Genomic DNA, 14329 nt, shown 5'->3' on the forward strand with positions numbered 1-14329 from the left:
CGCCGTCTTTGAATTTCCGGTCCCGAAAAGCAACCGAAAAAAATAAATCGCAAATAAATAAATAAATAATAATAATAATTAAATATTAACAACAAAACGCACATCATGATAATTAAAGTAGACTTTAAACTAGCCACTGAACGAATGCCATATTTATGATAATGATTTACCAAGGTGATAAAATCAAGTATAAAGTCCAGTCAATGAAAGAATATATATTCAAAGATTTGCCCAAATGGGTTACTGCCACTGACTTTCTTTTTTTTTAACCCTGCACTCAGAAAGACCAAGCTGTGTTCCATCAGGGAATCACACTTCTTCCTGTACTGTGAGAAATACTGGATTTGAGAGGTTTTCTTTGAAAAGAATAAATCACATATATCCCATGTGTATGTCTGTGTGTGTGTGTGTCTGTGTGCGTGTGCGTGTGCGTGTGCGTGTGTGTGTGTGTGTGTGTGTGTGTGTGTGTGTGCGTGCGTGAGAGAGAAGCCAGGTTTGCCTCCGTGTGTGTGTTTTTGTGTCATTAATTATTGGTGTTGATTGCCCATGCGGTCCAGGTGCTTGCAGGCAATATGCACATGCCCTAAAAGCAAGTTGGAGCAAGCAACACACTAACATTATGGATTATAGTTTTGCTGGTTAATTTGAGATAAAAGGTTAGTAAGACGACCGAGGAGTTGCGCTCTCTCTCTCTCGTGTGTGTGTGTGACGTGTGTGTTACCGAGAGAGTGCTATACTTCTCCAGTACAACGGTGCGCTACTGAGAGTGCTATACTCTTCTCTGTGCAGGATAAAGTTGCCTCCTGTGGACTCAGTTTAATGGTTTAATGGCTCCATTATTAATAATCTGCGCTTTTGGGATGCAAAACGCAGCACCCTATTTTCATCTCTGCAATAGATACTGTACTTAATTATTGACTTTCATTATTCCTTACAGGAAATATGATATGAGAGGTGAGACAAACTGCAATTGCCGCAATAAACCATTTGAGAAAAGAACAATCCAATTTCTGAATTATATTTAATTTGAACTCCAAAGTTGCAAACATGTTGGTTCCTTAACCAATATGTCAAGGAAGCAAAAAACTTTGGAGCAGGATCCAGGGTACATACTTTAATGTTTATGCATGAATGATAGCTCAGCTTTTGAAGAAAATGACTTTACAAATAAAGAAATCCAGTGAAAGAGTGAAAATGATTACCTTTTTTTACATTTAACAATTTCAGTAAGTCTAGTTTTGACGTCAATATGTTAAAAAAAGAATATGACAGCAATCAAGTATTGCTACATACGTACTGAGAATTTAGGCCTTTTTTTGTAAGATGGGCGGCGGTGGCTCAGGGGTAGAGTAGTGGGTGGATGGTAACCGCAAGGTTGCCAGTTCGAACCCGGGCTCCCCCAGAGTTAGTGTCGAAGTGTCCTTGAGCAAGACACTGAACCCCTAATTGCTCCTGATGTGCAGGTTAGTGCCTTGCATGGTTTCCGCCGCCATCGGTGTATGAATGTGTGTGTGAATGGGTGAATGTAATGCACAATCTATGTAAAGCGCCTGCTACATAAATGCACCATTTACCATTTAAGATGAGTTGAATCCACTATCATTTAATTAGCGTTTGCATTGTATTTGATGTTCATATTTGCATTATTGCTAATTATTTCAACTAATCTCTGTATTGTGTCTTCTGTGCTTCCTTGGCAAATGTATGTTTCTCGTCGTCCGTCATGCCAATAAAGCTTTGAACTTGAGTTGAAGAGAGAGAGAGAGAGAGAGAGAGAGAGAGAGAGAGAGAGAGAGAGAGAGAGAGAGGTGGTTCTATACAAAGCTGTACGGCTTTAGAACTCTTCAATCCAATTAGTGTGTAAATCCAGCGAACAGCAGGACTGTGTGTACAAAGCTCCATAAAGTGAATCAGTATAACAGCACAGTTATCAGCAGGAAACATGTGTACATCCTTAACTCACCCACCGCCATTCACGCCTATTTTAATATCAATTGATTACGGTCACAACTGTGTCCTGAACGCGCTGGTAACACTCCGGTGCGATGAAAAGAAACGGAAATAAAAATTCCGCTGGCTTATGCTGTCTATGGGAACACAGTTTTTTTTTAAATCGTTAATATCTTGGATTCTTCTTTTTGGACCAAAACAAGCTTGATTTGTGGCTCATTTCTTTAAACGATATGATCCTCGGTTACAAAATGTATGTTTTGGGTGAATAAAATAACAATGGGACCTGTTACATTACCGAAATGAGTTTTCTTCGACGGGTGGCTGGCATCTCCCTTAGAGATAGGGTGAGAAGTTCAGTCACACGAGAGAGACTCGGAGTAGAGCCGCTGCTCCTTCGCCTGGAAAGGAGCCAGCTTAGGTCGTTCGGGCATCTGGTTAGGATGCCTCTCGGGCGTCTCCCTCGGGAGGTCCTCGACGCACGTCCCACTGGGAGGAGACCCCGGGGCAGACCAAGGCGCAGTTGGAGGAAACACATCGACTCAATGGCCTTGGAACGTCTCGGAATCCCCCAGGAGGAAGTCACTATTGTTGCTCTGGAGAGGGAAGTCTGGAGCACTCTGGTGGAGCTGTTGCCCCCGCGACCCGATTACGGATAAGCGGTTGAAGATGGATGGATGGACCTGTTACATAGCGATTATTCACTTCCTGGGTCTCCGTTTCCGAGTGAAGCGGCTTTCAAACTAAGAGTCTGGCCGTAATAACCCAATCCCTCCCGATACATAGACGGGGATCGTGAGGCCAGTGCCAGTCAAATGCGAAAAAGACCGCAGTAGAAGAAGAGATCCCAGGGCAACCAGGAAGTGTAGCCCCCCAGCACACACACGCACACACACACACAGTGTGCTTGACTGTAGGCTGTGGTAGACCGGCAATGAGTTGTTTTTGTCCGCGGATGTAAGAAGAGGGAATAATAACCTTCCAAACACTGGATTTTGCGGATTTTGCACATGCACGTCGGATCCGCATGTAGGCTATCTAACATGTGAGTAAACAAAATTATTATTTTTTAATTACTCGATGAAATTAAATTAAAGAAAGACAAGTCCCATCATTTTGGCACAGGCGGGTCGTGGAGAGAAGAACAGGTCCCGCGTTTTTGGCATGAATACGGTTAAATGACCGGGCGGCGGTCCTGGAGTACCCTTTTCAGACACCAGATGGGGGTGTCGGCGTTAAATGAGTTAACAATAATAATAATACAAAAATAACTTTAACCCATTCTGGGCGGGAACCCCTTTTGGTGTTAGCATTATGTTATGCTTTAGCTATTGAAAAATGGCAGATCTACAAGCTCATAGCGCGCCACCGAGTGGCGCGCTACGAGCTTGTAGGTCTGCTATTTTTGAAAAATCGAAGAACGACTGACATAGAAACATAGCTTTTTCAGAAAACTGTCAGGATGTAGAAGACATTTTTAGAATCTGATCTCAGGTCAAAATGGGTTAATATCTAGAGACAGCGGTTCCAAAGCTTTCCCCCCCAGAATCGGAGCGATATCAGAAGCTGTCAGCTGCCGGTCAGATTTGTGATAAGAGGTAGTGGATGTGAGGAGGACGTTGTGATAAGAGGTAGTGGATGTGAGGAGGACGTTGTGATAAGAGGTAGTGGATGTGAGGAGGACGTTGTGATAAGAGGTAGTGGATGTGAGGAGGACGTTACTCACTTGTCTCACTGCAGACCGTGACTCTGAGCCTCATGCAGGGCGTACGAGGTCCTTCATCTATAGGTAGAGCTGGAGAGAGAGAGAGAGAGAGAGAGAGACACACACGCACACACGCACACACGTACTTAGTTACTTTCCACCACTGAACGAATGCAAAACATTGAAATATTGTTGCCATTTTGTTCCAAACGTGTATCCCAAGTTAACCTTTCCTAAGTCATTGTATACATACATACATAACTATTTCTGACAGGAAATGTACAATTCTCAAGGCTCTGTTTACACATTTCTCTATTCCTATTGTTTTGGCGATGCAAATGTTTGATTCCTGACCTTCCTCATGCCAATATAAAGCCCCTTTGAATTGAATTGAATTGAAGAGAGAGAGAGAGAGAGAGAGAGAGAGGTGGTGTAGAGCAGGGGTTCTCAACCCGTGGGTCGCGACCCCTTGGGGGGTCGCCAAATTATTTTGGGGGGTCCCCAAAATATTAAAAAAAATATATATATTTTCACGATTTTTCAAAAATAGCAGATCTACAAGCTCATAGCGCGCCACTCGGTGGCGCGCTATGAGCTTGTAGATCTGCTATTTTTCAATAGCTAAATTATAACAATGCTTAAAACATCAAAAGGGGTTCCCGCCCAAAATGGTTTAAGGTTATTGTAGCAGTCAATTTATATTGGGGGTCGGGAGGGGGCGGGGCGGGGGTCCCGAGACATTGCCAAAGTATTTCCGGGGGTCCCCGGCCAAAAACGTTGAGAACCCCTGGTGTAGAGAGATATTAAAGCAGTGATTCTCAACCTCTTAAATTCCAAGGTCCTCCATATTGTATCTGTGAGCCACAATCTATTTCAAATGATTCAAATGAGCTTGTATTGGCACGAGAAGACATTGGTTCACATTGCCGAAGCGAGTGTCAAAACACAATATAGAAGGGAAAGTATTTGTACCACTTTGCGCAAACAGGGATATGTCACATTGCAACTTCATAAATGTTGGCATGAGTGGCTTGGAATTGGTATAAAGCATTTTGAAACAAATGGCAGCCATCTGTCCTGAATGTGGGGGTGTCATCATGACCTTGGATGCTGCTTGATGTTCATACATCAACCCAAACACAGTCCCTGTCAGGATGTCAGCCTGTATCCTGTTTGTCTGTCCTGCAGACAGACAGACAGACAGACAGACAGACAGACAGACAGACAGACAGACAGACAGACAGACAGACAGACAGACATGCTGTCTGTATATGAAGAATAATCAAGTAATTTAGGTGTTCTCGAGTCGTGTGACATGCCTTCCATTTGCACGCTCTATTAAAGGACCACTTCACCACTTTTCAACATCTCTTCATAAAATTGGTCCTCACTAATGTTCATGATAAAACACCACCATTTTTTCCTACTCAGTCTGTGTCTCATAGGAGGGCTTTGGGCAGTTCGGACACCCGTCCACCAGTGACATCATCATTAGGCAGATTTGTTTTAAAATATATTTAGATTATTATTATCGTGAGAACGATGGCTTCAACTTTTGCATTGCAACTTTTCAGGAAAAGAAAGCCTGCCGTTTCTATTAGCTTGGATTCACCATCGATGATGTCACTGGTGGACGGGTTTCTGAACTGCCCACAGCCCTCCTATGAGACACAGACTGAGTAGGATTTTTTTTTGGTATTTTATCATGAACATTAGTTAGGACCAATTATAGGAAGAGAAGTTGTGAAGTGGTCCTTTAAGTTATTTCATAAACCTGAATCCAGGATTGTATTTTCTAATGAATCCCCCCTCCCCCCCAATTTTTTTTTGTGCTCATTTCAATCAGCCGTTCCTATCAGCCATAAACTACGTCAGGGGCGTGCACAGATGGACACTAGGTGGTGCTAGAGCACCTGCCCTTTTGCCCTCTGGACAGCAATGTGACCTTTTGAAAGTTTGTTAATTTTATTTTAGTTTTGTGACATCGATCATTTCTGGATTCAAAGCTTCGAATATATTACTTACAAAGCAAAATCTATAAATCTCACACTATTAAGGCATCCGGCGGTTCTACGCGCCGCACAAGGTGCCCTTTTTTCACTTGAGCACCTGCCCCTCAAAATGTCTGTGCACGCCACTGAACTACGTTATGCTTTGCGTTTAAAGCCAATTTATACCGTACGGCCATCCCAAATGTTTCAAATCGATCTCATGGTGGGGCTATAAGGGGCCGCAACACAGCCCTGGGTAGGCAACCTGGCCTGGCGGGGATCGGCGCTCCTATCCGAGGAGCACTCGTTGCTAGTTTCTCCACACGGTTTCGTTGCTTCATTTAGATTATGTTTTCCTTTTCAACTGTTCTTTGTGCTTTTTTATTATTGCGTCGTTTCATGTTTATTTTTATTCTTGCCATTTTAAATTGCAGAGGCACGTTCCGTGTCAACCATTTTATCTTTTATAAATACATGTGGACTTTGAAGACGGAAGAACCGCCTTTGTCACAACCGTCGTGTTATTTTGTGGCAGGATCATGGATGACACACACACGTGCATATGCACACGTGCACACACACGCATGCACACACACACACTATATGTCAGACCTGTGGGAAACATTGTAATGCGTCCCCCTGCTCTCTGCCTCGATGCACGCACGCACGCACGCACGCACGCACGCACACACGCACACGCACGCACGCACGCACACACACACACGCACATGCACGCACGGTGTGACAGGACTGTGGTGGGAACTGTAACAATAGCGTTCCCCTCACTGTGGCACAGCCTGGCAGCATTGTGTTCAGTGTGTGTGCTCTCTCCCATGCTGACATTGTGTGCGTGCGCTCTCTCCCATGCTCTGTCAGTGTGTGTGTCTCTGTGTGTGTGTGTGTGTGTGTGTGTGTGTGTGTGTGTGTGTGTGTGTGTTCTATTCATCCACATCAGTAATTTATGTAAAGATTCTTTCCTTTTGCTCCTGCAGTTCTTCTCTCTCTGTCTGTCTGTCTCTCAAAGATTTTATTCACTTGAAAGTTCCTAGAACTTTTTTTTTTTTTGGCAACGCATCAAAGGAACATAATGTTCATCACATATTTGGACAATACAGAGTAATAATACTGTATTACAAGATAGATCTTAACCCATTTTGACCTGGGAACGATTCTGCAAATGTCTTCTAAATCCTGACTGTTTTCTTGTTTATACGTTCTCAAACACTTTCACTTTCACTTTTCACGATTCTTCAAAAATAGCAGACCTACAAGCTCGTAGCGCGGCACTCGGTGCCGCGCTACGAGCTTGTAGATCTGCTTTTATATCTGTAGATCTGCTATTTTTCAATAGCTGAAGCATTACGTAATGCTTAGTTAAAACACACAAATGCTTAAAGGACCACTTCACCCATTTTTCAACCTCCACAGTATCTTCGTACATGTAAAAATTGATGACCGGTGGAGTCGACTGACTCTCCAAGTCTCCATCGGTCATCAAAATATTCGCTCAGAAAAGCGACAAAACACAAACAGATTCCAAGGCTTCATGGGTTGTGTAATTGATGGAAAATAAGCATTTTCTCAGGTGGAAGTACTCCTTAAAGTACTCCTACTCAGGTGGAAGTACTCCTTAAAAGGACCACAGTCGTTGTCAACCTATTATTGGGGTATGTCATCATAGGCGTGAAGTAAAGAAATAAAAAATAAAAATCTAAATATTTAAAATGTATTGTGGAAATATAGTATTTTATTTTCACAATACAATCCTCTCTCTCGCGCCCTCAGAGAGAGGAAAACAGGGAAAGAAAGTGTTATCTGATTTCACGGGCACTAAAATCATGGCCTCCTTTTATCTTCTCTTTCTCTCTCTCTCTCTCTCTCTCTCTCTCTCACTCCTCTTCTGCATCACTTCTCTCTCCTTCAGCGGTTCGGAATAAGTGGGAGAGAGAGGGGGGGGGGGGGGGGGGGGTGGGTCGCTTGGCGGGGGTTATAAAAAGAGGGAGGACATATTGTGTTCAGACAATAATGGATTCACCGTTTTTATTCACCTCCCCCTCACAGGTGTGCCTGCGTGCGTGCGTGCGTGCGTGCGTGCCTGTGTGCGTGCGTGCGTGCGTGCGTGCGTGCATCAGAATCACAGTCTGTGTTGATGTCTCGGTATTTCTTTTTATAAACAAAAGCAAGTTGTTTTGTTTGTCTCATTTCTCTCTCCAACCGACAAACCAAAGTGAGATGAATGCACTTTAACATTGTCTTAACAAAAGTCAAGTCTAGTGAATTTTACTTTAGTGCAAAATCAAAAGAGAAGTCACTTCGTAACACTTTTTAAGTAATCTATCAAACTTGATAACCCAGCATGGTGAAATACAGTTCCTTTTAATTCAAAAGGACAAATAAGATCCTTTTAATTCCAAGGACAAATGGAACCAAATGTCCATTCGGTTCCATTTGGTTCACGGGTCCATTCGGTTCCATTTGGTTCACGGGTCCATTCGGTTCCATTTGGTACACTCTCAGAGTTACAGACCTGCAAGGGTCCATTAGGAAACCCCCTCAAGGACCCCTGAGGGTCCCTGTTCCCCACTTTGAAAACCACTGGATTGAAGTGTTTGAGATAAAGCTGTCATCAGCCTCATGGTTCATTATGCAGGGATAATGAATGGCTAGGTGGTCATTGTTGATAAATAAATCACCCAGTGATTAGCCACCACCCAGTGATTATGCCACCGACGCGGAGCGGCGCTGGCATAATCACCACCAAGGTGATTTATTCGGCTAAAACAAATGATCTGAAAATGCATTTTGGCAGACCTTGATGGCATCATAATGGATGATTTTACACATGGCTGCGTGCTAAAAATAGCCGAACTACAAGCTCACAACGCGCTGCCACGCGTAGTGAGCTTGTTAGATCTGCTATTTTCAGAGTGCCACAACCAAACATAAAATGACCTTATAGTTCTACTGGATCTCTTCTCCAACTAGTCCCTGCCTAACATTTTAGTCTAGTTTTTGAGTGGTGCAGCCACTCCAAGGAACTGTCCCTATGTCTGTATGTATGTCTGTATGTATTTGCTGTAGTAGTAGTAGTATTCGTACAATTAACACTGACACACTCACAGCTGTAGTATTCGTACAATTAACACTGACACACTCACAGCTGTAGTAGTAGTAGCAGTAGCAGTAGTAGTAGTAGTAGCAGTAGTAGTATCAGTAGTAGTAGTATTAGTAGTAGTAAATGGTGCATTTATATAGCGCCTTTATCCAAGGCGCTTTACAGAGATTGTGCATTACATTCACCCATTCACACACACACACATTCATACACCGATGGCAACGGAAACCATGCAAGGCACCACCTAGCACATCGGGAGCAATTAGGGGTTCAGTGTCTTGCTCAAGGACACTTCGACAGTAACTCTGGGGGAGCCCGGGTTTGAACTGGCAACCTTGCGGTTACCATCCAGGCACTCTACCCCTGAACTACCGCTGCCCAGTAGTAGTAGTAGTAGTAGTAGTAGTAGTAGTAGTAGTAGTAGCAGTAGCAGTAGCAGTAGCAGTAGTAGTAGCAGTAGTAGTAGCAGTAGTAGTAGCACTCACAGCTGTAGTAGTAATGGCGTCCCGGCACAAACTCGAAGCCCAGGCTGAACGGCGTGAACTTCTGGATCTTCTCCGAGAAGCGGACGGGGCCGAAGGCCGCGTACGGCGCGTTGCACTCCCACCGCTTGACGGCGCCGGGCGTCTCCGCGCAGCCCCGGAAGCCCCGCTCCGCCACCAGGTACAGCGCCATGCTCTCGGCGCCCCCCGGGGAGGGGGACGGATGGGCGGGGGTGCTGGGGGTGGTGCTGACGGGGTAGTGGGGACAGAAGATGTCCAGGTAATCGTTGAGCTTCACCTGGATGGACCACAGGTCTCCTCCGGTTAACCTGGAGGAAGAAGAAGACATAACAAATTAGGTTTTTAGTTTTGGCCCATTGAGACGTGAGACCAGATTCTACAAAAAAGTCTTCTAATTCCTGACAGTTGTTTTGAAACACGTATCCCTCCATTGGCTCCCGGTCGCCGCCCGCACAAGCGTACAAAACTCTGATGCTGGCCTTCAAAGCAACCAAAGTATATGGCACCCCCATATCTTCAAGTCTGATCGGACCCTGCAAACCCTCCTGCACGCTCATGCGGGAGCGTGAGGGATATGGTTGATATGGGATATCATATGGTTGATATGGGATATCACGGATGGGCCCTCATCAAACCTTGTACACTCAAGACACTGCCCCCGCTGCCACCCTTATATCTCCATATATGGAGCTGACCTGTTCTGACATTCCATATGTTGATCTGACCTCATCAAACCTTGTACACTCAAGACATGCGCCATATATGGCCAGTACAGAATTCATTCCATATGTTGATCTGACCCACCATGCCAAAGCGTCAGCGCTCGCCCAGCAGAGAGAGAGAGAGAGAGAGAGAGAGAGAGAGAGAGAGAGAGAGAGAGAGAGAGAGAGAGAGAGAGAGAGAGAGAGAGAGAGAGAGAGAGAGAGAGAGAGAGAGAGAGAGGGAGAAGTAAATGCAGATAAGAGGCGGAGAGAGTGATAGTCAGGAAGAGAGACAGGAAACGAGAGAAGGTGAAAGGAGCTAGGAAACAGATGGAAAGAACATCAGAGGAGAAACTGGAGAATAGGAGAGAGAGAGAGATAGAGAGAGAGAGAGGTAAAAGCATTAATAGTAAAACAGAAGAGGAGAGAGAGAGAGAGAGAGATGGTGGGAAAGAGAGAAGTGTTTTAATTAGACACCCATGAGAATCCCTCCGACACAGACAGGAGGGTGGAGGAGAAGAGGAGAAACATGGGCTTTAATTGCCGCCTCCTCTTCCTCAGGAGAGAGAGATGAAGAGCTGCTGGTCAGGAGAGAGAGAGAGAGAGAGAGAGAGAGAGAGAGAGAGAGAGAGAGAAGGCAGAGTGGGAGTCTTTATTGAGGAGCGACAGAGCGGAGGACTCAAGGAGAAGAGGAGGAGGAGAGGGGCAGTGGACGAGGGAGTATATAATACCATGGAGAGAGAGAGAGAGAGAGAGAGAGAGAGAGAGAGAGAGAGAGAGAGGGGGTACAGATGACTGGTCATCATGTTAAGAGGATAACATGAGACAGAGAGAGAGAGGGAGAGAGAGAGAGAGAGAGAGAGAGAGAGAGAGGGGGTACAGATGACTGGTCATCATGTTAAGAGGATAACATGAACAGGACATGCAGCTCTGAGATCTGAATGGATGCTCAGAATGTTTAGCACACGGAGGACAGGATGTTCACACACTGACACAAGTGGAAAGAGAACATAACAGGAACATGGGCAGATGTGTGTGTGTCTGTGTGTGTGTGTGTGTGTGTGTGTGTGTGTGTGTGTGTGTGTCTGTGTGTGTGTGTGTGTGTGTCAGCCTATCAGTTGTTCATTACCTGTGTTCAATATCAGGTGACAAGCAAGCACACACAAGTGCCAGTTTATTAAAGAAAACACACACACGCACACACACACGCACGCACGCACGCACGCACGCACGCACGCAGGCACGCAGGCACGCACGCACGCACAACAGACGACCGACCATGCAGTTGAAGGAAATGGCAGAATGAGGGATATTTCATGTTTAAAAAATAAAATGTCATCATGTCATCGTCTACTCAGGCTTGTGTTACACCCCAGATAGTTTTAAAAGTTTTTTTAAACTTTTAAAAGAAACTGGTCGTTATTCCGACCAGTTCCTTTCCCCTCCATCAGGCGCCCCGGCTGGCCAGGGGGAGGTTGTTTACTAGTTTAGAGACCAGGATTACTGCGTGTTTTTGTGAGGGTACCTACCCTAGGGGACACAGGGAGAACATGTGAGGGTACCTACCCTAGGGGACACAGGGAGAACATGTGAGGGTACCTACCCTAGGGGACACGGGGAGAACATGCAAACTCCACACAGAAAGGCCCTTTCGTGTGTCCCTCTGTCTGTCTGTCTGTCTGTCTGTCTGTCTGTCTGTCTGTTTAGGGTCCCTATGTCTGTTTAGCATACCAACAGGTGAAAAAGTGGCGCTGTTGAGCTTCACACTGTGCACAGGTGCATCATGGGAAGCTGAGGTTTTTTTTGTAACGAACAGCAATGTGTCTGTTTAGGGTACCAACAGGTGACAAAGCACCACTCAGTTCAGACGGATCTGATTTCAAAACAAAAAGCAGCATTTTTTTGCAGTCACTTTGGGACAAAAAGCTGCATTTTTTTGCTCAAGACAATTTAAGTAGTATAAAAAAAACACACTTGTGTGAACTGAGTGGTGCAACTATACATTTATTGTTATAGTTACTGTACATTAGAACCAGAAGTCTTCATCCTGCAGTCGAACTTTTGATTTATCACAAACTATACATAGAACAACTGAGTACTTTTTCAATTCGGCTTTAACTCTCAACCCAAACAAATGATATAAGGTATTTGTATCTATTCCTCTACATGTCCCTAAGGTATTTCTATGTAATTCAGGGTCTTTTGATTTTTCCATATCGTCTTCTAAAGTGAAATATCTCCAATCTGATCTTTTGCCACTATGCCTAACATCTGTTGAGGAATAACTATAAAGATTGATTATATAGAGATTGATTCACTCTGACGTGATGTCAGTGACGTCACATACTAACCATAGCAACCATGCTCGTTTTTTTGGTACGAACACGGGTACACGGGTACAAAGCCAGTTGTTGGAGTGGTTTGCACCACTCAAAAACCCTCAGATTTAAGTTGTGTTAAAAGGTAGCAGATCTGTTTACATGTATGGTAGGTCTACTTGGTGCAGATAGTAGCCCTTGTGCCGTCGGGTGAAAACCTAGTATGTCTGAACTGTTCCTTTTTTATCATGATTTTAAAAAGGATTTTAAATAGTGATGTACAGTCTAGGACTTTGATTTATATGAAAAAGAAAACCCGAAAACCTGGAGATACAAGGTTTCTGCCAGTGATCTGTATATACACTACTATGCAGTAGCCTACTACTAGTGTGTGTGTGTGTGTGTGTGTGTGTGTGTGTGTGTGTGTAGACAATGTTTGTGTCTTTTCTCATTCTTTATTCATCTCCATCACTCTTTCATGTACACACACTCACGTACGTAAGCAAGAAAGCGTGCGTGCGTGCGTGCGTGCGTGCGTGCACACACACACACACACACACACACACACACACACACACACACACACACACACACACACACACACACACACACACACACACACACACACACACACACACACACACACACACACACACACACACACACACACACACACACACACACACACACACACACACAGAGCAATTACTAAGAAGGTGTGCCACCAATGTCAACATGTCAGCCTCAACAGTCTACCTATTTTCTCACCTGTTCTCTCTCTCTCTCACCCTCTGTCTGTCTCTCTTTCTCTCATTTCAACTCTCCTCCCCCCCTCTCTCTCTCTCGCCCAGGCAGACAGTGGGTACGCCCTAATTACACCCGGTCTCTCTACCTGCCGACAGCACAGGAGCAATGCACGCACACATGCATCCGCACCTGCACACACATACACACGCACACACAGAGAGCACAGGGACATCATGGGAGATTGGGAGCACTGGGTGTCAGGGAACACAGGACCGGATCGGAAAATCATGGTGGAGGATTGTGTGTGTGTGTGTGTGTGTGTATTCGGTCTGACACCAGAGAAAATGAGAAAGGAGGACTTTAGCGCAGCAAAGGAGAGAGAGAGAGAGAGGAGAGAGAGAGGAGAGAACACGAGAGACTTAAATCTGTGTCATGCTGCAATGTATAATAAAATTCTGCGTGAATTTGCGGAATCTTGGCGTGAGTTTCCCTGGCATGTGAACCAGGAGGAGATTCACACCGTGTCCTTCTGACCCCAGGAGACTAACCCTCATGGCGGTGATGGCTCCACCCCTCCGAGGGCCATGGCGGTGATGGCTCCACCCCTCCGAGGGCCATGGCGCGACGCCAGATCAAAAGGCCCCGCCCACGCCCCCATAAGGCTGCATCCCGACGCTCATGGATCTGCTATATTTGAGTGTTCTTCCCACTTCCCTGGCAGGCAGCAGACAGGGCGCCAACGCAGCAGGATACCAACACGGAAGGAGTTGCTTGTTCTCCCCGACACGTTGAATACTAAAGTTATTTGCAAAGTTTGCAATGTTCAAACGTCACTCAATATAACTTTTTTTTTTGCGGCTTATGCCTTTAATTTTTTTTAATAGAGGGACAGACAGTAGGCTGACAGGAAATGGGGGAGTGACATGCAGTAAAGGCCGTCGGGATCGGGAGTCGAACCCGCGGCACACTGCTACACTCGGGCTACCGGCCAAGGTGCCTGGACCGCTGAGCCACGGCCCAGGCCCACTCAATATAACTTTTAACTAAGGCTGTCAAAATTATCGCGTTAACACCGTTAATTGCGTTAATTGCGTTAATTAATTGTGTTAAAATATTTAGCGCATTTGTGACGGCCCGAAATGGTCCCCGAGCCGTCTGTCCATGACGCCCGTCACTCACCCCTGTCAACCGCCTGTTTGATTTCGCCTGGTGTGCGAGTGTGGAGACAGACAGACAGACAGACAGACAGACAGACAGACAGACAGACAGACAGACAGACAGACAGACAGACAGACAGAC

The 14329-nt window shown here is 45.3% G+C and overlaps 1 protein-coding gene across 1 annotated transcript in view; it reads right to left on the minus strand.

The window, feature by feature from the left end:
• Window positions 1-3668: 3668 nt before the first annotated feature.
• efna4 (ephrin A4) overlaps window positions 3669-14329 on the minus strand; it is a gene marked incomplete at its 3' end in the record, with an annotated part of 70752 nt that continues 60091 nt past the window's right edge. Inside the window, exons 2-3 of the mRNA XM_079502572.1 lie at window positions 9247-9572; window positions 3669-3745 (exon numbers count right to left, since the gene is read on the minus strand). Coding sequence (XP_079358698.1) covers window positions 3669-3745; window positions 9247-9572 — 403 coding nt within the window. The remainder of the gene's footprint in view (window positions 3746-9246; window positions 9573-14329) is intronic.

This window comes from Electrona antarctica (assembly GCF_951216825.1).
Source record: "Electrona antarctica genome assembly, chromosome: 6".
NCBI lineage: Eukaryota > Metazoa > Chordata > Actinopteri > Myctophiformes > Myctophidae > Electrona > Electrona antarctica.